The sequence below is a fragment of the Ranitomeya variabilis genome, chromosome 2, assembly GCF_051348905.1.
Source record: "Ranitomeya variabilis isolate aRanVar5 chromosome 2, aRanVar5.hap1, whole genome shotgun sequence".
Lineage (NCBI taxonomy): Eukaryota > Metazoa > Chordata > Amphibia > Anura > Dendrobatidae > Ranitomeya > Ranitomeya variabilis.
The window spans coordinates 886,939,755-886,964,465 of NC_135233.1; the positions used below are offsets into that span (position 1 = coordinate 886,939,755).

At 44.5% G+C, this 24,711-nt stretch overlaps 1 protein-coding gene across 5 annotated transcripts in view; it reads left to right on the top strand.

The window, feature by feature from the left end:
- MCF2L2 (MCF.2 cell line derived transforming sequence-like 2) overlaps positions 1–8,418 on the top strand; it is a 508,511-nt gene extending 500,093 nt beyond the window's left edge. For all 5 annotated transcript variants that reach the window (XM_077290424.1, XM_077290423.1, XM_077290425.1 and 2 more), the window contains 2 exons: positions 2,453–2,553; positions 5,411–8,418. In XM_077290424.1, coding sequence (XP_077146539.1) covers positions 2,453–2,553; positions 5,411–5,508 — 199 coding nt within the window. In that variant the 3' untranslated portion in view covers positions 5,509–8,418. The remainder of the gene's footprint in view (positions 1–2,452; positions 2,554–5,410) is intronic.
- The last annotated feature ends 16,293 nt before the right edge of the window (positions 8,419–24,711 follow it).

Below are 24,711 nucleotides of genomic sequence, written 5' to 3' on the forward strand. Positions count from 1 at the left end.
GAGTACTGATAAGAACATCCCTTGCCAATCGAAAGCTCACCTCTCCTCAGCTTCTGCGAGAATGGCAAGAAAAGTGCAATATTGAGGTAACAACATCAACTGTTAGGAAAAGATGTTTGGAAGCAGGATTGAGAGGGTGCAAGGCCCCAAAGAAGCCATTGATGACAGCCATACAAAGACAAAGGCGAAAACTGTGGGCATTGAAATATTTAAAATGGAGGAAGGAGGAGTGGGAAAAAGTGCTATTTAGTGATGAAAGCACTTTTTGCATTTTAGGAAATGATGGCAAGTCTTATGTGAGAAGGTTCCCACATGAAGAGTACAAGCCAGAGTGTTTGAGCTTCTCTGTGAAACATCCGATGAAAGTAATGGTCTGGGGCTGTATGGCAGCCAATGGTGTTGGAAGGCTTCATATTGTGGAGGGTATGGTTAATTCAAAAAAATACATGGACATCCTTAATAAGAAAATGCTTCCTTCTGCTCAACACCTTTTTTCAGGGGATTACATCTTCCAGGATGATAATGCTCCTTGTCACAGAGCTAAGACAGTAACGGAATGGAAAAAAAAGAACAAGGTGGCTACTATTGACTGGCCAGCTCAGTCCCCGGACCTCAATCCAATTGAAAATTTGTGGCACAAGGTATCATTAGAGATATCTAGAAAACAGCCAAGGACCAAGAGTGAGTTGATTGAGGCTCTGATACAGGCCTGGAACCACATCATCACTCGTGAACATCTGCAGAAGCTTGTTCACTCAATGCCACAGAGATGCAAGCTGGTGCTCAAGAGCAAAGGCTGGCCAATAAAGTATTAGAAGCTAAAGATGCACTCTAAAGGCCCTTTTCAGGACTCTGAATTAAATAAAAAATAATAAATCTTAAAAAGTTAAATCTGTGTGAACTTGCATTGGAAGTTAATGAACTTAGAAACCTGTTCACCATTCTACACACTGTACTGGTGTAGGTATGGTTATGCTGTAAAAAAATTATCAAAAATGCGCTTACCATAACAATGTATACACTTGGGACATTCAAAAATGAGTATGGCATACAATGAGGGATTACAAAAACATATATATCCCACCAGTTTCACTGTAGAGATGCAGAAGTATGAAACATATAGTTTTCTTCACGCCTATGCAGGACTTTTGAACACCATTGTAAACATGTACCACTCACATGTATAGCAAAAACATGATGTGACCATAGCATTTAGGTTGGGTTCACACCACAACTTGCTTCCCATTCATGTCTCATTCTGGTGCTGCCACATACTTCATTTTGGTGTCTGGCTAAGGCCCCTTTCACATTATTTTCTTCCCCATGGTCAGTGGTCCCGCCTAGGCTTACCTCTGAACCTCCCAAATCAGGGTTCAGGTCAATGCACTGATGGGGTCATGGGGGACTATAATAGAGCTGACAGTCAACTTGTGTTCTGAAATGCATCATTTTCAGGTGTATATGTCTACTGGAGGCAGACACTCTGATGTAGTAGACTGCCTGTGAGTGTCGGCCTCCAGTAAGTGATATGCCCTAAAATGATGCACATCAGAGCACAAATTGACTCTGCTGGCTCCATTACAGTCCATGTCCCCGTCGACATGTACGTCCAAATCCCGTTTTGCAGGAGGTTCAGACTTAAAGCCCCAATGGGACCACTGAGCTTGAGGAGTAACACAGTGTAAAACCTAAAACAACTCTGCTGGAATGAAGGTCAAGTGGACTCCAAAGTTTCTAATTTTGGACTCCATTTACATCAATGAATTCCTTTGCTCTATCAAAGATACGTTTGGATCCCATTCTTTTGAGTATTCAATTGGAAGCCCCCAATTGATTCATGAATATGGACAAAAATGCTGTAAAAGATTAAGGCAGCCAACACAATTGTGTATACAGGTCCATATTATATTATGGGCTGTAACTCAGGATAAGTAACAGATAAGTAATGCAATGTATTTGCAAATTCTCTTAATGGGGTATTCCGGTCTCCAAGATCATGTCTCAGTATGTGGAAGATGTAATGATAATAATAGCAAATACCTCAAATTAGAAATGTAGTATAGATCTTCTGATTCATAATGTCGCGTATCCCATGTACAGTAGGCCATTGCAGTAACTTAGGTGTCCATGCTTATGACCACTCATATAGTGACAGTTAGTTAGCTGTTAGTGGTCTTAACCATGGATACCTAATCTATTGCAAAGCTCTACATGGGGAAGCAACATAGCAAATCTGAAGAACTATACTACATTTCTAATTGGAAGTATTTACTAAGATTATTATTATTACACCACCTATGTTGGGATAGGATCTTGGAGATGGAAATACCGCTTTAACTTTTTACATTTATCCTATGTGTGAATATTAGAAGGAGAACATATGCTTTAAAATCTTTATACAGTAATGATGAATATTTTGTAATGTAGCCATTTATTTTTGTTTTACTTCCAGGTTAATTAAAGAGCTTATTTCAAAGAAAAAGGCCTGGGTACCTTCCAGTATATTAACACCAAAAATGTCTGCCAATAAATGTCTGAAAGATAACAGTGCAGGTAATGGTCACTATATTTCTGCTGACTTTTTTTTTTTTATCTAAAGGAGTTTTCCAGTTTGTCTACAAATTTCTGCCGTCACTTTATATGACTGCAAATAACTGAATCGTGACAGTGTGCAATGCACCAACGGTAATGATTCCCCTGCTGTCCCGGTGTTAATTTAAAGGTAACGAAAAGCAAGTATGCTGTTTGCCAACTAGATTCTCATCTGCTTCTCTCAATGTTCTATTGAAAGAAGTGGATGAGAATGACTACAAGTATGCAAACATTGAGAGAAACAGGTGCTTATTTAGTGACTGTAATAATGAGAACCACATGCTTGCCGGCATGTGAAAAAACCTGTGTGCATTATATATGTACAGCTCTGGCAAAAATTAAGAGACCACTGCAAAATGTTCAGTTTGTCTGATTTTTCTCTTTATAGGTATATTTTTGAGTAAAATGTAAATTGTTCTTTTATTCTATAAACTACTGACAACATGTCTCCGAAGTTCCAAGCAATACATTTTGTTTTTATTTTCTGAAAATGAGAAATAGTCAAAATAACAAAAAATGTATTGCTTTCAGACCTCAAATAATGCAACAAAAGAAACAAGTTCATAATCATTTAGAAACAACAATACTAATGTTTTAACTCAGGAAGAGTTCAGAAATCAATATTTTGTGGAATAACCTTGATTTTTAATCACAACTTTCATGCGTCTTGGCATGCTTTCCACCAGTCTTTCACACTGCTTTTGGGTGACCTTATGCCACTCCTGGTACAAAACTTTAAGCAGTTCTTCCTTGTTTGATGGCTTGTGACTATCCATCTTCCTTACATTCCATAGGTTATCATTGGGGTTCAGGTCTGGAGATTGGGCTGGCCATGACAGGGAATTGATGTAGTGGTCCTTCATCCACACCTTGATTGACCTAGCTGTGTGGCATGGCACATTGTCCTGCTGGAAAAACCAGTCCTCAGAGTTGGGGAACATTGCCTGAGCAGAAGGAATCAACTGTTTTTCCAGGATAACCTTGTATGCGGCTTGATTTATACGTCCTTCGCAAAGATTAACCTGCCCAATTCCAGCCTTGCTGAAACTTCCCCAGATCAACACCTGGTCGCCCAATGGTTATTCTGGTTTCACACGTGTACGTGTGGTGACAGTTTCCTCACGTACCAGAGACACTGACTCACGTAGGCACATTAAAATAAATGTGTCTCTGCACATGTCAGCGTGTTTTCACAGACCGTGTTTCTGTGTGCAAAACACGGAGACATGTCCGCGTTTCTCCGGGAGCACGGTCCGCAAAGCGTCCCGCACACGTGCACACGGAGAACAGTGTGCACTCTCCTCCGTGTGCACGTACCGCTGCAGGAGAAACAGCACTAGAGTTAAGCGCTGTCCCCTGCTTTTGGTGCTGAAGCCAGCATTCATTCCTTCTCCCCAGCAGCGTTAGCTGGAGAGAAGGAATGAAAAATCAAGGTTTTTTTATTTTTTTGTGTTTAAAATAAAGTTTGGGGTCACCTCCCTTCTCCCATCCCCGTGCGCCCGCCCACTTGCAGAGAAATACTCACCCAGCTCCCTCGATGCCTCCTCTCAGCGCCGGCAGCTTGTCCTGTGTGAGGGGTTACGTGGTACCGCTCATTACAGTGCTGAATGTGCGGCTCCACCTCCCATTAACTGTAGTGCTGTCTCCTGCACAGTCCGTGTGGTCCTCAGTCAGCACACGGGCGGCACACGGCTGCCACACGTGTGCCACACTGATGTGCCACGTGAGCACACGGACACGGATAACTCCGGTACCGATTTCTCCGGTACTGGAATTATCTGAACGTGTGAGACTGGCCTTAGATGGAGACCTGGAGAGGCGTACAAGCCACAGTGTCTTGCACCCATTGTGAAATTTGGTGGAGGATCGGTGATACTAGATGTAGTATCTTTGATGTGGGGTGTATACATTGTTACATCAACTAGTTTGAATAAAACTGAAGATTTTGTAAAGAAAGCTGTATTATTAACCTTACTTTCATGTTATGGGTTAAAAAAAATATTCTAGGAAACTTATCAAAATTTTGGATATTGTTCTTGTGTTCAGTGAGATATTCAACAAAATCTTATTTTCAAAGGGAGTGTACTCATGTATGCGAGCACTGTATACATTTACACATGCTCATCTTTTGTGTACTGTATAAATTACTACTTCAATAACCAGGCTGTTCAAATGAGTTTTGAGATAAAAGCACAATAATGTTTTTTTAATTCTTCTTTTTTCATATGTGAACATAATGCACTTGTTATTTCCTCTTTCCAGAGGGAAATATTGCATTTTTCATTTCTTTGAATTGTGTAGCTAAGATACTTCTGATACCTATAAGTTTGGGTTAAGTGTTTTTAAGTTAAGTTTTTAAGTTTTACATTCCTGAGTAATACAGGGATCCACATTCATGTAAGGGAATCTTACAGGTCATTCTTACTGCTGAACCACAAGCTCATGAATCGGGGGGCAAGCTCCCTTACTGCATGTATCAGTGGCTAGTGTTATCAGTCACCTGTTTGCTGCCACCCTGTATGTAGTTTGGTTCCTGTGTTTCGGAGTAAATAATAGGTATGTGCAATATTGCAGACTGTCGCTTGTTTGGATAGAATGAATCACCTGCCCAGAATCTTTTTTTTTTCTTGCTTGACCATGCCCATTTTTCTCCCAACCTACTCTTAATTTTTTTTTTTACCAATTTTCGTTGTAAAGTTTTAATCTGTGCAATATCTGCACAAAAGAATAGTAATTGTGAGCTTTATAAACCTGTTCAAACAGATCATATATTACGCCACCACAACTAATATACCTCTTTACGATTGTATCTTCTTAGCTTACAGTGGCATGAGCCAGATGACATCCACCAATTTGAAAGAGAAGCAGAATGAGCATAAAAGAAGTCTTGTTGCGGAGCAGAAGGCTGTAAGTTGAACTTGGTTGAGCTGGCATCCATTTAATCCAGTAAACTGCCCATGATCTACAATGCAGCCCAAGTTGCCTCTCCCGTCGTGGATCTACAGATAAATTGCTACTGGTACAAGTTTTGGAAAAACTATGAGACGATCTGCAGAGCTTTTCATCCCTACAAAATGCTGTATGTTCTTTTCTATAGTGGCCTACATTAGGTCTAGAACAGAGAGAAATATGAACTATGCACGTAGCTCTGCGCAGCTTCTTGGCTCCTGCATTGGCAGACTATAGTATTTATATAGTGTGATGATTGACCTTCATTACATAAATGCACAGATCAAAGCTTTACTGCAGGAATAACTAGAAGCACCTTTCCAAAATGTCAACAAATACCAAGGCTGTGCAGCTCCACCGATCAGGACTTAGAAATGTATCGCATCTTGGGTGTATTTGGGGCGGAGTATATTCTAAGGGACTTACCATATCGCTTCTTTGTGTCGCCGTTTGTGAGGATCATCTCTTTCTGGGAACACTATCATCTTACAACAGAACTGAATGTAGATTAACGGGCATTTTCCAACCTGCACATTGAAATGTTCACTTTCTAATGGATTATTTTATATGACTGAAATGGTTTACCTTGACGTGTCCAGTTGTGTATTATTCGGGCTCGGTTGTGCATTTGTTTTACTGACATAAGTAGTAGAGCCTACGTTTTTCTGGATATTATTACACAGGGAAATTATTTTTCGAACATGAACTGTTCACTATTTCGCAATCTTAAAAGTCTGGAGCTTCTTCTGTACTTCAGGCTTCAGTGTGTTGGGTTTCATACATTTTCTTACATATGGATACAGATGTTCAATTAACGGGAACCTGTTGACTTATTCATACTGCCGGAACCATGGGCAGCATAAATCAGAGACCAGTTCCTGCATTCTAAACATCTATGTCACAGGGCTTTCAGAGATAGTCGTGAGTGTGGACAGTGATGAGGTGACTGGTCCAAAGCTAAGGTTCCCGTCTGCTTTTTACTTGTCCGCTCAACTAGGCTGACCGATTTTTCCCTACACACAAGGAGAGATCTATCAGTCTTGCTGAGCAGGCAAGGAGAAGCTGGCGGAGACTTCCCTCTTGGATTGTCCTGGCTGTGCTTTCTAACTATGCTTATCTTTGAAATGCTGCTACGTTTCGGAGTGAAGTATAGATATTTAAGATGCAGGCGTCATGAATCAGCCAACAAGTTCCCTTTAATTATATTACAGTTTGTATTAATACTATAAAAGCCTCAAATTATACCACTGTGCTGCTGGAGGACCCCATTCCTCCCCAAGTCAGAATATCGGTCTGTGGTTTGTAAATGTTTTTCTGTTTTCACCTACATACTTTTCACCATACGACTTTCTGGTACCAGTAATGTTCTGTTATGGGATCACACTAAATGGCATTAATGTGAACTTACCTAAAATGGACAACAGTGAAATGTATCTACAGTTATAATCATATGTAGGCTCTAAAAGGTGTCTATTATTCATTTATGTAAATGGAGACCAACAACCAAAGTAAAAATGAACATTTACGGTAAATCCATAAGAGGAAGAGTTTACTGTTTTAAGTTGGCAAAACTCCTGCACAAAATGTATGTGTTACACATGGATTTTACTGCAGTTTTGAAAAAGATTTACCCTTTCCACTAAGAATGAAATTAGCTGGGGGATTTATGGTTTTTCCAAAGTGTAATGGGCATGCAGCAGATTTCTGAGTAGAGTTTTCCTGCAACATGTAAATGGGGTTTTCAAGACCTTCATCCGCATGTATTGTGCTTGAAATTGCTGCAGATTTGTGGTGTAGAATAATCACCGCACATTTGCAGCTTTTAATTTTAATATCATATTTTATTATAGATTTTAAGTGAAATACAACATTTTTATATCAATAAAGTATCAACAAACAGAACAAGAGAAGTATATAGATGGTATCTACACTGGGTATACAGATAGTGTGAAGGAGAAAATGTCTAATGAAATCAATTATTAAACCTTATATAAGTCAGTTCAGATATGGGATATGGTGTAGCAAGATGGCGATTGTGTCTTTGAAGCTGTCTTGGAGATCCTTGAAACTGACCTGGAAGGAATCTTTGGAATGCAGGAGTGAAGGCACTGGAATACCCCACATTCGGAAACAAAGTTGGAATGAACCAATCAGAGTGACACTAACTATTCAGAAGTTGTGCGACCTCCCCCATTTCCTGTTTTTAGTATCATCCTTTGTTCAGAATAAAGTTCAGTTGGGCATCATCTTTGACTGAGAGAGGCTGTGTGTATCGTCTTTGTGAATCTGATGCATTCTTATCCTCTAAGCTAGCACTCAGCTTATATTTGGTCAGGTACAAGCAATCATATTGATCTCACTTTAAGAGATCACCCTCACAATAGCGCTCATCTCTCAATCTTAAAGGAAGCCATCTGTGTGACTGACACTTCATATAAGGTGCACAAAGGACACCATTGACATAATATCGTCCACCAGATTTCTGCCAGGTTTTCATTTATTTACTAATATTTATGCCATTCTAAGCTATGGAAAAGTGACCAAACACCTGATGGATGCACCAAATCCTTGTGTGAACATACAGTATACAAAAAATGATGACTTTTAGGTTTCTAATCTGGCAATTTGGTTCAGCGTTCCACCGGTAGATCCTAATTCATAGAAGTGCAATGAACTTGCAGGCCGGGACATGTCTTCTTTCGTTTCAGAACTGATAGAATCCATGCCATGAATACGAACTATTGGTTTGAAAACGTGCCAACGTACCCCACCTTCCTGTCTTTTTGTATGTTATTTTATTGGTTTTAAATAAACTAAAACATTTCTAGTTTTTAAAGGGAACCTATCACCCCGTTTTTTAAAGATTAGATAAAAATAGTGTGAAATAGGGGCAGAGCTGGGCTTTACATTACTGCCTTTTCGGTGCCTTTACACCCCCGTTAGGCTGCCGAAATACCTTTGTGAAGTGGCCGTTTTGTCCTGTCACTCAAGTTGGTCAGGTCGGATGGGCGTGGTCACAGCGCTGTTTCTCCCCCAGATCAGGCTCATCATTACGTTGGTGGCGTAGTGGTGTGCGCATGTCCAAGGTCCCGAATCCTGCACAGGGGTGTGAAAATAGCAGCGATGTCCGTTATTTCATTGGTGGTCGGTGGGCGCGGCCATCTTGCTTTGGCCGCGCGTGCGCAGAAGCGGCGCTCTGCTGGCCGCGGCTTCAGGAAAATGGCCGCGGGCATCCGCGCGTGCGCAGATGGCTATCGCGGCGGCCATTTTCCTGAAGCCGCGGCCAGCAGAGCGCCGCTTCTGCGCACGCGCGGCCAAAGCAAGATGGCCGCGCCCACCGACCACCAATGAAATAACGGACATCGCTGCTATTTTCACACCCCTGTGCAGGATTCGGGACCTTGGACATGCGCACACCACTACGCCACCAACGTAATGATGAGCCTGATCTGGGGGAGAAACAGCACTGTGACCACGCCCATCCGACCTGACCAACTTGAGTGACAGGACAAAACGGCCACTTCACAAAGGTATTTCGGCAGCCTAACGGGGGTGTAAAGGCACCAAAAAGGCAGTAATGTAAAGCCCAGCTCTGCCCCTATTTCACACTATTTTTATCTAATCTTTAAAAAACGGGGTGATAGGTTCCCTTTAAGAAACGGCTGGGTTGCGTTGTGCATTCTTCTACCACAGTTTGTGAAGCCTGTCTATACAGTCCTAATGTTGGTAATTTGTTCTAGGGCATACTGTAGGTAATAGCACACTATAACATAAAATTACAATTCCTTTCTTTATATGTGACAATTTTTTTTTTACTTTTCCCTTTATTCCTGATGATTTTCAAATACCTTTTTTGCGGTATGCAGATGAAGAAATGTCTGTTGAGCCTACAATGATCTACAATGGTGTTTGAAGGCGTCCATATCACATGAGCTATAGCCATAAAGAGTGGGATCCTCATCACAAACTATGGAAGGGCTGTTTTTTTTTTATTTAAAATTCTGTGGACAATGTATATTCATTTATAATTTGACCTTGAGTTGGCCTATAATATGACAATTGCTAAAATATGCCTAGTGCAATAACAGAACCACAATATCTGTGGAGCTGGAAGACAACTGAAAACTAACTGCAGAATTTATTGTATACAGAAGCACAAAAATGTGACTTTAACAGTGTTTACTCATGTGCAAAACTAGAATATCAATAATTGATGTACCGAAATATATTACATGACTGTGTTTAAGGTCTTCTATATTTTTTTCCATTTTCTGACTATTTAATGTCTTTGAATGTTACTTGGAGAACTATGTAAGTGCAGAAGATTTTCTCCTTAAGGGTCAGTATGTATCCTTGTTACATTAATATAAACACATGTAGGGGTCATGTATGAAAGTTCACACAATGTTTGTTTTTAGGCAAGAAAGCAAACCTTGTCACCGATATTATACAAATATCTTTACACATAGTTACCTCTGAGCTGTCAGGAACTCATCTATGTAGATGACGTTGAGACATTTCAATATCTCAGAAGTCATGTCTTCTGTTCTGCTGCCAGGTTAGAACAGTTTTCATACATAATCCCATTGTTTTTATGACTATGTACTATTTGAATGATGTAAATATATTGGCAATGTGTTTTTAAACTTAATAAATTACAAATTCTTCATTATTTTTGAAATATGTTTTTTTTTTTTTCTTTTGGGTCCTTATTGAATTCTTTTTTGAGCTAACCAAGACTTGCGATAAGGTGCTGGACTGTCCATTGACTACCGTATAGACTCGAGTATAAGCCGACGCAAGTATAAGCCGAGACCCCTAATTTTGTCACAAAAATCTGGGAAAACTTACTGACTCAAGTATAAGCCTATGGTGGGAAATGCAGCAGCTACTGATAAATTTCAAACATAAAAATAGATACCAATAGAAGTAAAATTAATGGAGATAGAGCGCCCCCAGGGGCCGTGGGGTACTCGGTACCGGGTCCTGCGGTTCACAGGGGGATGTCACGGTGGCTGACCCAGTCCGTGGCCCGAGACATCCGTATTAAAGGGGAAGGGTCTTTAACCCCTTTCTGACATCTGACGTACTATCCCGTCGAGGTGGGGTGGGCCCGTATGACCACCGACGGGATAGTACGTCATACGCGATCGGCCGCGCTCATGGGGGGAGCGCGGCCGATCGTGGCCGGGTGTCAGCTGCATATCGCAGCTGACATCCGGCACTATGTGCCAGGAGCAGTCACGGACCGCCCCAAGCACATTAACCCCCGGCACACCGCGATCAAACATGATCGCGGTGTGCCGGCGGTATAGGGAAGCATCTCGCAGGGAGGGGGCTCACTGCGGGCTTCCCTGAGACCCCCGGAGCAACGCGATGTGATCGCGTTGCTCCGAGGGTCTCCTACCTCCTTCCTCGCTGCAGGTCCCGGATCCAAGATGGCCGCGGCATCCGGGTCCTGCAGGGAGGGAGGTGGCTTACCGAGTGCCTGCTCATAGCAGGCGCTGGTAAGCCTGCAGTGCTGTGAGGCACATCGGTGATCTGACAGAGTGCTGTGCACACTGTCAGATCACCGATCTGTAATGTCCCCACCCTGGGACAAAGTAAAAAAGTACAAAAAAAAATTTTCCACTTATGTAAAAAAAAAAAAAAAAAACCTAAATAAAGAAAAAAAAAATATTATTCCCATAAATACATTTCTTTATCTAAATAAAAAAAAAACAAACAATAAAAGTACACATGTTTAGTATCGCCGCGTCCGTAACGACCCAACCTATCAAACTGCCCCACTAGTTAACCCCTTCAGTAAACACCGTAAGAAAAAAAACAAAAAACAAAACACGAGGCAAAAAACAACGCTTTATTACCATACCTCGGAACAAAAAGTGGAATAACACACGATCAAAAAGACAGATATAAATAACCATGGTACCGCTGAAAACAAAAAAGTTATAGTCCTGAGAATAAAGCGATACCAAAATAATTATTTTTTCTATAAAATAGTTTTTATCGTATAAAAGCGTTAAAACATAAAAAAATGATATAAATGAGATATCGCTGTAATCGTACTGACCCGACGAATAAAACTGCTTTATCAATTTTACCAAACGCGGAACCGTATAAACGCCTCCCCCAAAAGAAATTCATGAATAGCTGGTTTTTGATCATTCTGCCTCACAAAAATCGGAATAAAAAGCGATCAAAAAATGTCACGTGCCCGAAAATGTTACCAATAAAAACGTCAACTCGTCCCGCAAAAAACACGACCTCATATGACTCTGTGGACTCAAATATGGAAAAATTATAGCTCTCAAAATGTGGTAACGCAAAAAATATTTTTTGCAATAAAAAGCGTCTTTCAGTGTGTGACGGCTGCCAATCATAAAAATCCGCTAAATAACCCGCTATAAAAGTAAATCAAACCCCCCTTCATCACCCCCTTAGTTAGGGAAAAATAAAAAAATAAAAAAAATGTATTTATTTCCATTTTCCCATTAGGGTTAGGGCTAGGGTTAGGGCTAGGGTTAGGGTTAGGGCTAGGGTTAGGGTTAGGGCTAGGGTTAGGGCTAGGGTTAGGGCTAGGGTTATTGCTAGGGTTGGGGCTAGGGTTGGGGCTAGGGTTAGGGCTAGGGTTAGGGCTAGGTTTAGGGCTAGGGTTAGGGTTGGGGCTAGGGTTAAGGCTACAGTTAGGGTTGGGGCTAAAGTTCGGGTTAGGGTTTGGATTACATTTACGGTTGGGAATAGGGTTGTGTGTGTCTGGGTTAGAGGTGTGGTTAGGGTTACTGTTGGGATTAGGGTAAGGGGTGTGTTTGGATTAGGGTATCAGTTATAATTGTGGGGTTTGCACTGTTTAGGCACATCAGGGGCTCTCCAAATGGGACATGGCATCCGATCTCAATTTCAGCCAATTCTGCGTTGAAAAAATAAAACAGTGCTCCTTCCCTTCAGAGCTCTCCCGTGTGCCCAAACAGGGGTTTACCCCAACATATGGGGTATCGGCATACTCAGGACAAATTGGACAACATCTTTTGGGGTCCAATTTCTCCTGTTACCCTTGGGAAAATACAAAACTGGGGGCTAAAAAATAAGTTTTGTGGGAAAAAAAAGGATTTTTTATTTTCACGGCTCTGCGTTGTAAACTGTAGTGAAACACTTGGGGGTTCAAAGTTCTCACAACACATCTAGATAAGTTCCTTGGGGGGTCTAGTTTCCAATATGGGGTCACTTGTGGGGGGTTTGTACTGTTTGGGTACATCAGGGGCTCTGCAAACGCAATGTGACGCCTGCAGACCAATCCATTTAAGTCTGCATTCCAAATGGCGCTCCTTCCCTTCCGAACTCTGTCATGCGCCCAAACAGTGGTTCCCCCCCACATATGGGGTATCAGCGTACTCAGGACAAATTGGACAACAACTTTTGGGGTCCAATTTATCCTGATACCCTTGTGAAAATACAAAACTGGGGGCTAAAAAATCATTTTTGTGAAAAAAAAAAGAATTTTTATTTTCACGGCTCTGCGTTATAAACTGTAGTGAAACACTTGGGGGTTCAAAGTTCTCACAACACATCTAGATAAGTTCCTTGGGAGGTCTAGTTTCCAATATGGGGTCACTTGTGGGGGGTTTGTACTGTTTGGGTACATCAGGGGCTCTGCAAATGCAACGTGACGCCTGCAGAACATACCATTTAAGTCTGCATTCCAAATGGCGCTCCTTCCCTTCCGAGCTATGTCATGCACCCAAACAGTGGTTCCCCCCCACATATGGGGTATCAGCGTACTCAGGACAAATTGGACAACAACTTTTGGGGTCCAATTTATCCTGATACCCTTGTGAAAATACAAAACTGGGGGCTAAAAAATAAGTTTTGTGGGAAAAAAAAGAATTTTTATTTTCACGGCTCTGCGTTATAAGCTGTAGTGAAACACTTGGGGGTTAAAAGCTCTCAAAACACATCTAGATAAGTTCCTTAGGGGGTCTACTTTCCAAAATGGTGTCATTTGCGGGGGTTTTTAATGTTTAGGCACATCAGGGGCTCTCCAAACGCAACATGGTGTCCCATCTTAATTCCAGTCAATTTTGCATTGAAAAGTAAAATAGCGCTCCTTCCCTTCCGAGCTCTGCTATGCGCCCAAACAGTGGTTTACCCCCACATATGGGGTATCGTCGTACTCAGGACAAATTGCACAACAACTTTTGAGGTCTAATTTCTTCTCTTACCCTTGGGGAAATAAAAAAATGGGGGCGAAAAGATCATTTTTGTGAAAAAATATGATTTTTTATTTTTACGGCTCTGCATTATAAACTTCTGTGAAGCACTTGTTGGCCAAAGTGCTCAACACACATCTAGATAAGTTCCTTAAGGGGTCTACTTTCCAAAATGGTGTCACTTGTGGGGGGTTTCAATGTTTAGGCACATCATGGGCTCTCCAAACGCAACATGGGTCCCATCTCAATTCCAGTCAATTTTGCATGGAAAAGTCAAATGGCGCTCCTTCCCTTCCGAGCTCTGCCCTGCGCCCAAACAATGGTTTACACCCACATATGGGGTATCAGTGTACTCAGGACAAATTGCACAACAATTTTTGTGGTCCAATTTCTTCTCTTACCCTTGGGAAAATAAAAAATTGGGGGCGAAAAATCATTTTTGTGAAAAAATATGATTTTTTATTTTTACGGCTCTGCATTATGAACTTCTGTGAAGCACTTGTTGGGTCAAAGTGCTCACCACACATCTAGATAAGTTCCTTAGGGGGTCTACTTTCCAAAATGGTGTCACTTGTGGGGGGTTTCAATGTTTAGGCACATCAGGGGCTCTCCAAATGCAACATGGCGTCCCATCTCAATTCCAGTCAATTTTGCATTGAAAAGTCAAATGGCGCTCCTTTCCTTCCGAGCTCTGCCATGCGCCCAAACAGTGGTTTACCCCCACATATGGGGTATCAGCGTACTCAGGACAAATTGTACAACAACTTTTGGGGTCCATTTTCTCTTGTTACCCTTGGTAAAATAAAACAAATTGGAGCTGAAATAAATTTTGTGTGAAAAAAAGTTAAATATTCATTTTTATTTAAACATTCCAAAAATTCCTGTGAAACACCTGAAGGGTTAATAAACTTCTTGAAAGTGGTTTTGAGTACATTGAGGGGTGCAGTTTTTAGAATGGTGTCACACTTGGGTATTTTCTATCATATAGACCCCTCAAAATGACTTCAAATGAGATGTGGTCCCTAAAAAAAAATGGTGTTTTAAAAATGAGAAATTTCTGGTCAACTTTTAACCCTTATAACTCCCTAACAAAAAAAAATTTTGGTTCCAAAATTGTGCTGATGTAAAGTAGACATGTGGGAAATGTTACTTATTAAGTATTTTGCGCGACATAGGTCTGTGATTTAAGGGCATAAAAATTCAAAGTTGGAAAATTGCGAAATTTTCAAAATTTTCGCCAAATATTCGTTTTTTTCACAAATAAACGCAAGTTATATCAAAGAAATTTTACCACTATCATGAAGTAAAATATGTCACGAGAAAATAATGTCAGAATCGCCAAGATCCGTTGAAGCGTTCCAGAGTTATAACCTCATAAAGGGACAGTGGTCAGAATTGTAAAAATTGGCCTGGTCATTAACGTGCAAACCACCCTTGGGGGTGAAGGGGTTAAAGGGATAAAATTTATGTTCGTGACGCCACCTGTGGTATTCGGTCAGGGTGACCGACGCTGCTTTGAAAGGTCCGCTGTGGTGATGTTATGGCAGCTTCCCACAGGTGAAGTATAACCCCAGGGCTTCCCAGTGTGTAGATGGTGAATTGTGAATGGCGCAATGAAGAGCGAGGACACAAGGTTGCAGTCTCTTTACCTTTACTGAAGACTAAAAAGAATCGTGCTTATAACATGGTGAGGCCAAGAAACCATTCACAACAGAGAATATACTGTATATAATTAAAGTATTTATTTATTACAAGGTATACATCAATTTAAAAAAACAAATATTAAAACATTTTTTCATATACATGTATGTAATATTCGTGCCCATACCTATTTGGCTGCCATCCTATATAATATATATATACCCATAAGGACTCCAAATTACTTGTTATAATATAAAATAATAGTGTAAAAAGAAAAAACTGAATTTAGCAAAAATTAATGTAAGAGTTCCTATTATATTAAAGTGCAACAATGTGCATACAAGCAAGGGGACAAGGTAAAGTGCAATCAGTGAAAAAAGTGCAGCTGCATTAGGTGCAAAAAAGAGCCCATATGTATAGAGTGCTAACAATTGGATCCACATATGAAGTCACTTACTTTTGGATATAGGGGATTAAAAGATGTACCGCCAATAAGGTATGGTGCACCCCGATGCGCATTTCGGACGCACAGCTCCTTCGTCAGGGGGACGAAGGAGCTGTGCGTCCGAAACGCGTGCAGCGATATGCAGCGATGACACCAGGAGGGTGAGTATGATGCTTTCTGCTTCTGCACCCCACCTCCCCCACCGGCAATGACTCGTGTATAAGCCGAGAGGGGCATTTTCAGCACAAAAAAATGTGCTGAAAATCTTGGCTTATATACGAGTATTCACTATAATGGTGACCAGACATCAATAAAGAGTGATCTCCAAAGTAGTACTTTTCATTAAAATATTGCTTTATTTATAAACATTAAAAATCAGTGTACATAAACAGAAGGGTACTGGATCCTAAGAAGAGGGACTCAATTACCATAGGGTATTCCAAAATATTGACCGCATACACAATTAAGTAGACATCTCTTTGTAGTTAAAAATAAAGTTCAGCCTCTAGTAATTACCTTTAATACAAGTTGGTTTCACACCATGTAAGAGTTAATGGAATTCTTTATGCATTATTGCTATATGTGGGGGCAGAAAATCAACTATTAGTACATTTCTTTGCTAGATTAGATCTGTTTTTATCCGCCTATGCCTATGTGCATAATGATATAACATGATTTTGCTCAAAAGGTAATTACTAAATAGAGTTTATGTTACCTATTGTGCAGCCACGTGGAGATCCCTCGGCGTCCCTCTGCCCCGACGCATGTTTCGCACTGCTTCTTCGGGAGGATTATATACGAGTATATACGGTATTTGCTCTTAGTGTGGCCCCATAAATACATCTTGCTGCCTATGTATTAATGCCAGCATATGTTCAAGGTATGTCAAGTATGATTTTACAGTCTAGCTTCCTCTAATCAGTCACCTTTAGAAGAAGAAGGAACAGATGGATGAAAATGTCACATCAGGCTACACATACTGTACTTGGTTATTTGTAGTCTGTCACCAGGGAGCCACATTAGTTTGCATTCCAGAATGCTGTAGATAAGCCCCTGATGCCAGCGGGCTTAGCTCACCTTCGATTTTGGGGGTGACAGGTTCCCTCTAATAATATTATGATCCGTTAAAGGATATCAGCTATAAGAATAAATATTGTAGATCTCTTTGTTAAAATCTCTGCATGGATTTCTTCTTCTCATTTGACTTGATATTGATTATACAACACCTAATAATATCCACTTAATAAAGCCATGAAGTGAGATAATGCAGCACCAAGAAACCAACTTCACATAAGGCAATAAAAAACTTTATTAACTACATTACAATAAATTACACTCAAAATCTGGGTAAACTCCTAAGACACAGGAACTTGGAGGACTAACCAAACAGGCACTCCATAAACATAAGTTCACAAATACAGGCAATAATATGTTCATGTGATTAAATCATTGTGCAGATGATCACGTGCAAATCACGTGATCATCTGCACAATGATTTAATCACATGAACATATTATTGCCTGTATTTGTGAACTTATGTTTATGGAGTGCCTGTTTGGTTAGTCCTCCAAGTTCCTGTGTCTTAGGAGTTTACCCAGATTTTGAGTGTAATTTATTGTAATGTAGTTAATAAAGTTTTTTATTGCCTTATGTGAAGTTGGTTTCTTGGTGCTTGATATTGATTATGCATTAGTGATGAGCGAACATGCTAGGATAAGGTGTTATCAGAGCATACTCGTGTGCCAACCGAGTGTCCTGGACGAGCTCGAAAAATATGTTCGAGTCCCCACTGCTGCATCTCGCAGCTATTCCACAGCTACAGCACATGCAGGGATTGCCTGTTTGTTAGGTAATTCCTACATGTGTTGCAGACCGCGGGACATGCAGGAGCAGGGACTTGAATATTTTATTCGAGCATGCCGAAGTCACTCGGTTAGCATGCGAGCGTGCTCGGATAACACCTTATGTTATAGTAATTATATTGTACATAATTACTTTTAATAAGGTTTATTTCTTAGAAACTAAAACATTAACATACAGGAAATAATTTTCTTCTGTTCTTTGGAAATGCAACTATAATCAAAGATTATGTGGTTCATCCAGAAGGATTATAAAATATATCATTCATATGTAAACAGAGAGTGTTTCCTGTCCCTCCATAGGTCCCTAGCTGCCTGCTGAGTATTTTAATCAGTTTGAGTCATCTACCCCTTTATTTTGAACAGTATTATGTGGTGTGTTTGTGGGATTATTCAGCAACAGAGACCTGTCGAAACCTTTCTGTTTCCATTATTACAGCTTTCAGTTTGCAGACCTAGACTGCCATGATGTCTTCTCCAACACTGTGGGGTCTGACGTCACAGTTTCTCCCTGTGACTTGCAAGCAGAGTCTGGTGAGTTTACTGGCCTGACAGCATCTCTTGCTTTTTCTATACTTCCCGGACCTGTAGGGTTGTGTCTGGTGTGTGCACAATCGACTGCCAGCACTGCTCTCACCATGGCCCTTGCCAAACTTGGTGAGTGATGAGTGCACAGGTGCCTGTCAGCACTGCTCGCGTTATCATGATGAGCAGTCTAAGTGCCTCGCACCACATACATCGTAGGACGGTGACTTGGGTAGATTCCCTCCTCTTTTTGGCATCAATGCTAGGTACATGCTCAGCGCTGATACACTTTAACAAGGCACAATTTTCAGTTTATGTGTTGCACCTTTGCCAGGCAGTAACACCTTGCTGTCAGTAATGTAATTACTTTTGCTGAAGTGCAGCCCAAGGCGCATCATGGTATTTGCTCTTGCTCACGCATTGATTTTTTTGTTTTGGATGTCCAGCTTAAGTTATCTAATATATAATTGCCTAGAATACTACTTCCTGCAATTTGTGCCAACTTCCGTGGCTTTGTCCGGAGCTAATGTCCGGAGCTAATGTCCGGAGATAAGTGACGTCACCAGTGTCCTACACCCAGGCAGAGCACAGTGGCCCCAGGCAGAGCACAGGAGCCCCAGGCAGAACATGGGGCCCCAGGCAGAGCACAGGGGCCCCAGGCAGAGCACAGGGGCCCCAGGTAGCATATGGGGCCCCAGGCAGAGCACAGGGGCCCCAGGCAGCATATGGGGCCCCAGGCAGAGCACAGTGGCCCCAGGCAGAGCACACACCAAATCGGAGGCCGAGGGGCCCCGCCAACCAAATCGAAGGCCGAGCGGCCCCGCCCACCAAAGCGGAGGCCGAGGGGCCCGGCCCCGCCCATCAAAGCGGAGGCCGAGGGGCCCCGACCACCACATCGGAGGCCGAGGGGCCCCGCCCACCAAATCGGAGGCCGAGGGTCCCCGCCCACCAAATCGGAGGCCGAGGGGCCCCGCCAACCAAATCGGAGGCCGAGGGGCCCCACCAACCAAATCGGAGGCCGAGGGGCCCCGCCCACCAAATCGGAGTCCGAGGGTCCCTGCCCACCAAATCGGAGGCCAAGGGGCCCCGCCAACCAAATCGGAGGCCGAGGGGCCAAGCCCACCAAATCGGAGGCCGAGGGGCCCCGCCCACCAAATCGGAGGCCGAGGGTCCCCGCCCACCAAATCGGAGGATAAGGGGCCCCGCCCACCAAATCGGAGGCCGAGGGGCCCCACCAACCAAATCGGAGGCCGAGGAGCCCCGCCCACCAAATCGAAGGCCGAGCGGCCCCGCCCACCAAAGCGGAGGCAGAGGGACCCCGCCCACCAAATCAGAGGCCGTAGGGCCCCGCCAACCAATGCGGAGGCCGAGGGTCCCCACCCACCAAATCGGAGGCAGAGGGACCCCGCCCACCAAATCAGAGGCCGAGGGGCCCCGCCCACCAAAGCGGAGGCCAAGGGTCCCCGCCCACCAAATCGGAGGTCGAGGGTCCCCGCCCACCAAATCGGAGGCCGAGGGTCCCCGCTCACCAAATCGGAGGCCTGTCCCCGCCCACCAAATCGGAGGCCGAGGGTCCCCACCCACCAAATCGGAGGACGAGGGGCCCCACCAACCAAATCGGAGGCCGAGGAGCCCCGCCCACCAAAAGTAAGTGCGGCCCCAAAAGTAAGTGCGCCCCCGGTTGCAAAAGTAAGTGCGCACCCGGGTGCAAAAGTAAGTGCGCCCCCGGGTGCAAAAGTAAGTGCGCCCCCGGGTGCAAAAGTAAGTGCGCCCCCGGGTGCAAAAGTAAGTGCGCCCCCGGGTGCAAAAGTAAGTGCGCCTCCGGGTGCAAAAGTAAGTGCGCCCCCGGGTGCAAAAGTAAGCGCGCCCCCGGCCCCGGGTGCAAAAGTAAGCGCACCCCCCAGTCCTGTGTGTGAAAAGTGCTGCTGTAAAGCTGGTAGCGCTGTTCAAGCACCATGTATTTCCTTCAAAAAATGCCCATCTAATATATAATTGCCTAGAATACTACTTCCTGCAATTTGTGCCAACTTCCGTGGCTTTGTCCGGAGCTAATGTCCGGAGATAATGTCCGGAGCTAATGTCTGGAGATAATGTCCGGAGCTAATGTCCGGAGATAAGTGACGTCACCAGTGTCCTACACCCAGGCAGAGCACAGGGTCCCCAGGCAGCATATGGGGCCCCAGGCAGAGCACAGTGGCCCCAGGCAGAGCACAGGGGCCCCAGGCAGAACATGGGGCCCCAGGCAGAGCACAGGGGCCCCAGGCAGAGCACAGGGGCCCCAGGCAGCATATGGGGCCCCAGGCAGAGCACAGGGGCCCCAGGCAGAGCACAGGGGCCCCAGGCAGCATATGGAGCCCCAGGCAGAGCACAGGGGCCCCAGGCAGCATATGGGGCCCCAGGCAGAGCACAGTGGCCCCAGGCAGAGCACAGGGGCCCCAGGCAGAACATGGGGCCCCAGGCAGAGCACAGGGGCCCCAGGCAGAGCACAGGGGCCCCAGGCAGCATATGGGGCCCCAGGCAGAGCACAGGGGCCCCAGGCAGCATATGGGGCCCCAGGCAGAGCACAGTGGCCCCAGGCAGCATATGGGGCCCCAGGCAGAGCACAGTGGCCCCAGGCAGAGCACAGGGGCCCCAGGCAGCATATGGGGCCCCAGGCAGAGCACAGTGGTCCCAGGCAGAGCACAGGGGCCCCAGGCAGCTTATGGGGCCCCAGGCAGAGCACAGTGGCCCCAGGCAGAACATGGGGCCCCAGGCAGAGCACAGTGGCCCCAGGCAGAGCACAGGGGCCCCAGGCAGAACATGGGGCCCCAGGCAGAGCACAGGGGCCCCAGGCAGAGCACAGGGGCCCCAGGCAGCATATGGGGCCCCAGGCAGAGCACAGGGGCCCCAGGCAGCATATGGGGCCCCAGGCAGAGCACAGTGGCCCCAGGCAGAGCACAGGGGCCCCAGGCAGCATATGGGGCCCCAGGCAGAGCACAGTGGCCCCAGGCAGCATATGGGGCCCCAGGCAGAGCACAGTGGCCCCAGGCAGCATATGGGGCCCCAGGCAGAGCACAGTGGCCCCAGGCAGAACATGGGGCCCCAGGCAGAGCACAGGGGCCCAAGGCAGAGCACAGGGGCCCCAGGCAGCATATGGGGCCCCAGGCAGAGCACAGTGGTCCCAGGCAGAGCACAGGGGCCCCAGGCAGCCTATGGGGCCCCAGGCAGAGCACAGTGGCCCCAGGCAGAACATGGGGCCCCAGGCAGAGCACAGGGGCCCCAGGCAGCCTATGGGGCCCCAGGCAGAGCACAGGGGCCCCAGGCAGCATATGGGGCCCCAGGCAGAGCACAGTGGCCCCAGGCAGAGCACAGGGGCCCCAGGCAGAACATGGGGCCCCAGGCAGAGCACAGGGGCCCCAGGCAGAGCACAGGGGCCCCAGGCAGCATATGGGGCCCCAGGTAGAGCACAGGGGCCCCAGGCAGCATATGGGGCCCCAGGCAGAGCACAGCGATATTTTGGACCACTGTGCGGTGTTTCAGACCCCCTGTGTGATGTCTGGGGCCCTGTTCTTAAGTATATTAAAGATTAAAGTAACGTATATTAAAGTATATTATAGATCAAATTTGACACGTTTATGAGCACCATTGAGTGATATACTCAAGAATGACATAATTTTTCAACATTTTATGGTTTCAAACTGTAAACACTCAGAGTTTTTTTTACTTCAACCAGAAAACCTTAACGGTTCATAAAAAACTTGACTGTTCAGGATATGATAAAAGTCATAGTATTCTGAATCTTTAACTTATAAAGATACCTTTACATGGGGTGATTATTGGTTCCAGAGAGGCTTTCGGCCGATAATCGTACACATGGCTGGTGACAGGACAATACAATATAAACGTTCAAAGGTAAACACTGATAACATTAAAATCTAATATATAATTGCCTAGAATACTACTTCCGGCAATTTGTGCCAACTTCCGTGGCTTTGTCCGGAGATAATGTCCGGAGATAAGTGACGTCACCAGCGTCCTACACCCGCTCAGGGTGGACAAAGATATATGCCTTCGTGGTGCGCGGCACTTTTCTGATTGGTTGCCACCTGCCGCGAGCGACCAATCAGAAATGTGCCGTACTGTCAAGAATTGTCAAGAGCTGGTGAGTGCAGCCATTTTTTGTTCTTTCTTACTATTATTTATTAATTGTATTATTCTTACATTTGAATAAATAAAGTATATATGGATTCTAGACTCCCGATTCTTTAGAATCGGGCTGCCATCTAGTTAAGTATATAAAAGACCTGGAAAATGTCCCTACAGATTCTTCCAAGAATGTCAGCAAACTCTCCCTGATTGATGTTGTGAGAGGCATGCTGTCTGTGTTATAGAAGATCCACCTTCTAATTCAGAAGCGAGACAATTCTTTTTTTGTTTTTTAAAACTCTCCTAAAATAATACTCTACTAATAAAATAGGCCCTAGACTAAAAAGAGGAGGAGAGATGTGAATCTATCCTCCAGTTCTGACGATCCACGTAAGAGTCTCTCTGAAGGTCAGCGAGTTTCTAATTCCTCATCTGAATCATGGTAACTTTTTTAAGTCTACTTGCATTTTTTTATAGTACAAAATAAGTAAATTTGAATAAAAACAGTATGTGCAGTTGTAGCGCCCCCACTGCCGCAGGGTCGAGGGGTACCCGGTACCGGGCCTGTGAGTCTCTGCTCTGGGGTTGTCACAGTGGCTAGGCCCGGTCTGTGACCCTGCTGAGGGGCGTACAGTAATAGATGTGGATAGTGGTAGTGGTGGTGGTGGTGCAGTGCAGTAAATAACGAGGACACCAGGTTGCAGTCTCTTTACCTCTTTACTGAAGGCTTCAGGGTCCTCAGTCCGGAACACAGTCAACCAGGCTGCGCAAGTCCGGCCGGTCCGATGGCACCTCCAGAGTTCCCTTTGCAGGTGGAAATCTGTGCCTACCTTCTAGCGCTTGTGTGTTGTGGTCCTCCCCTGCTGTGCTTACGGGATAGTCCCCACAACTGTTGTGTCTGTTTCTGATGTTCCCTCACAACTCGATTAGATGATGTTCTGCTAATCCGTCCCTTCCTGATGTTACGGTTGGGACGCACCCGTATGACGGGTAGGCTCGGAGCTCTTCCGGGACCCTAGAGTCGCCCCTCTCCACAGGTTGCCCCCTATGTCTTCTTAGGTGATTTAGGTGAGACAGCCCGCCTATGACTGACTGTCCTGCCGTTGGTTTGAAGTATTGCCTAAGGCTGTATATAGAAATACTTCCTCGGCGTTCCGGCCGCCGGTTGTGCGCCTCAGTAGGATGTTGCCTCGGTCTTACAGCACGACTCCTACTGGTATTCTCCTTCTTGCTTTGATCTCGTTTCTCACTCAGCACAATATATCTCGCTTCTGATCCTTTCTTAGGGCACCGCCGCTATGCTGAGCAGGCACGGTGCCGTGACGTTCTTTCTCGTTGCCAGGCCTCTGTCAGGGTCCCAAATCTGACAGGGACCCTACCGAATCTTCCCCCACAACACCCTCTGCCACAAGGTGTTGCCTGGTTCCAACCCAGTCAGCTTTCTGTCTAACTTCCTGCCTGACCCCCAGTTTTACCAGTATGTGAGGAGTGGCCTAATGAATAGTACCCTTAGCTCCCCCTGGAGGCCCGACTGTGAAATGTATTGGTGTCTGTGATACCTGGTCAGATGAACTCCTTCAGTGCCATCAGACGTACCATAGCTCCCCTTAGTGGCGGGGCCACAGTACTGCAACGACCAGGACTCTGGGGCGCTGCACAGTCACATAATGAACATTGCACTCTTTCCCCTTCTACTTGAGCCAAAAAAGAATGGCAAAAAAAACCAATTCCATATCCTCCAGAATGACCCCAAGTCACCTCATAAATTATTCAGAATCAGCCATATATTTTCAAAATCTGAAATCTTTTCACTACTATTATACCAGGTTTTCTCATATTCCATTGTTCACCAAAGTCTATTTCATCATTTTTTGTATAGTTGGAGTATTAGCTGTGCCCCACGATCTGTCTATCAAAGTCTTTGCAGCTGTTAGCCTGTTGTTTAACATCTGTAGTTTTCATCCCAGCGGCCAAGCCCAATCTTGTGAACAAGCCAATATCGCAATCTTTATCTCAAAAGGCTCCAACTCCTAAATACTTTCTCCCCAAAATTCTGATGACCTCACAGCTCCGTATTACATGAATGAAATCTGCTTCTGGCTCATCATATTTCACCCATTTTCTTGACTTTTTAGCTGGATTCAACCTGTTGATTAGTGGAGGGTATAATTCTAACGTGGAAAATATGCAGAGAGAATCCATCCACCTCTTCGGCTTTAACAAAAGCTTTTTTGGAATCTAAGTGTCACTATTTAATATCTTTTAATCAATCCAGCTAGGGCGAGCATTTAACATGTGTATCATTTGGGACAGTAGCACCATTTTCACCAATGTCACCCTGTTTGCTCTGAACAAGGAATCCTTGTCC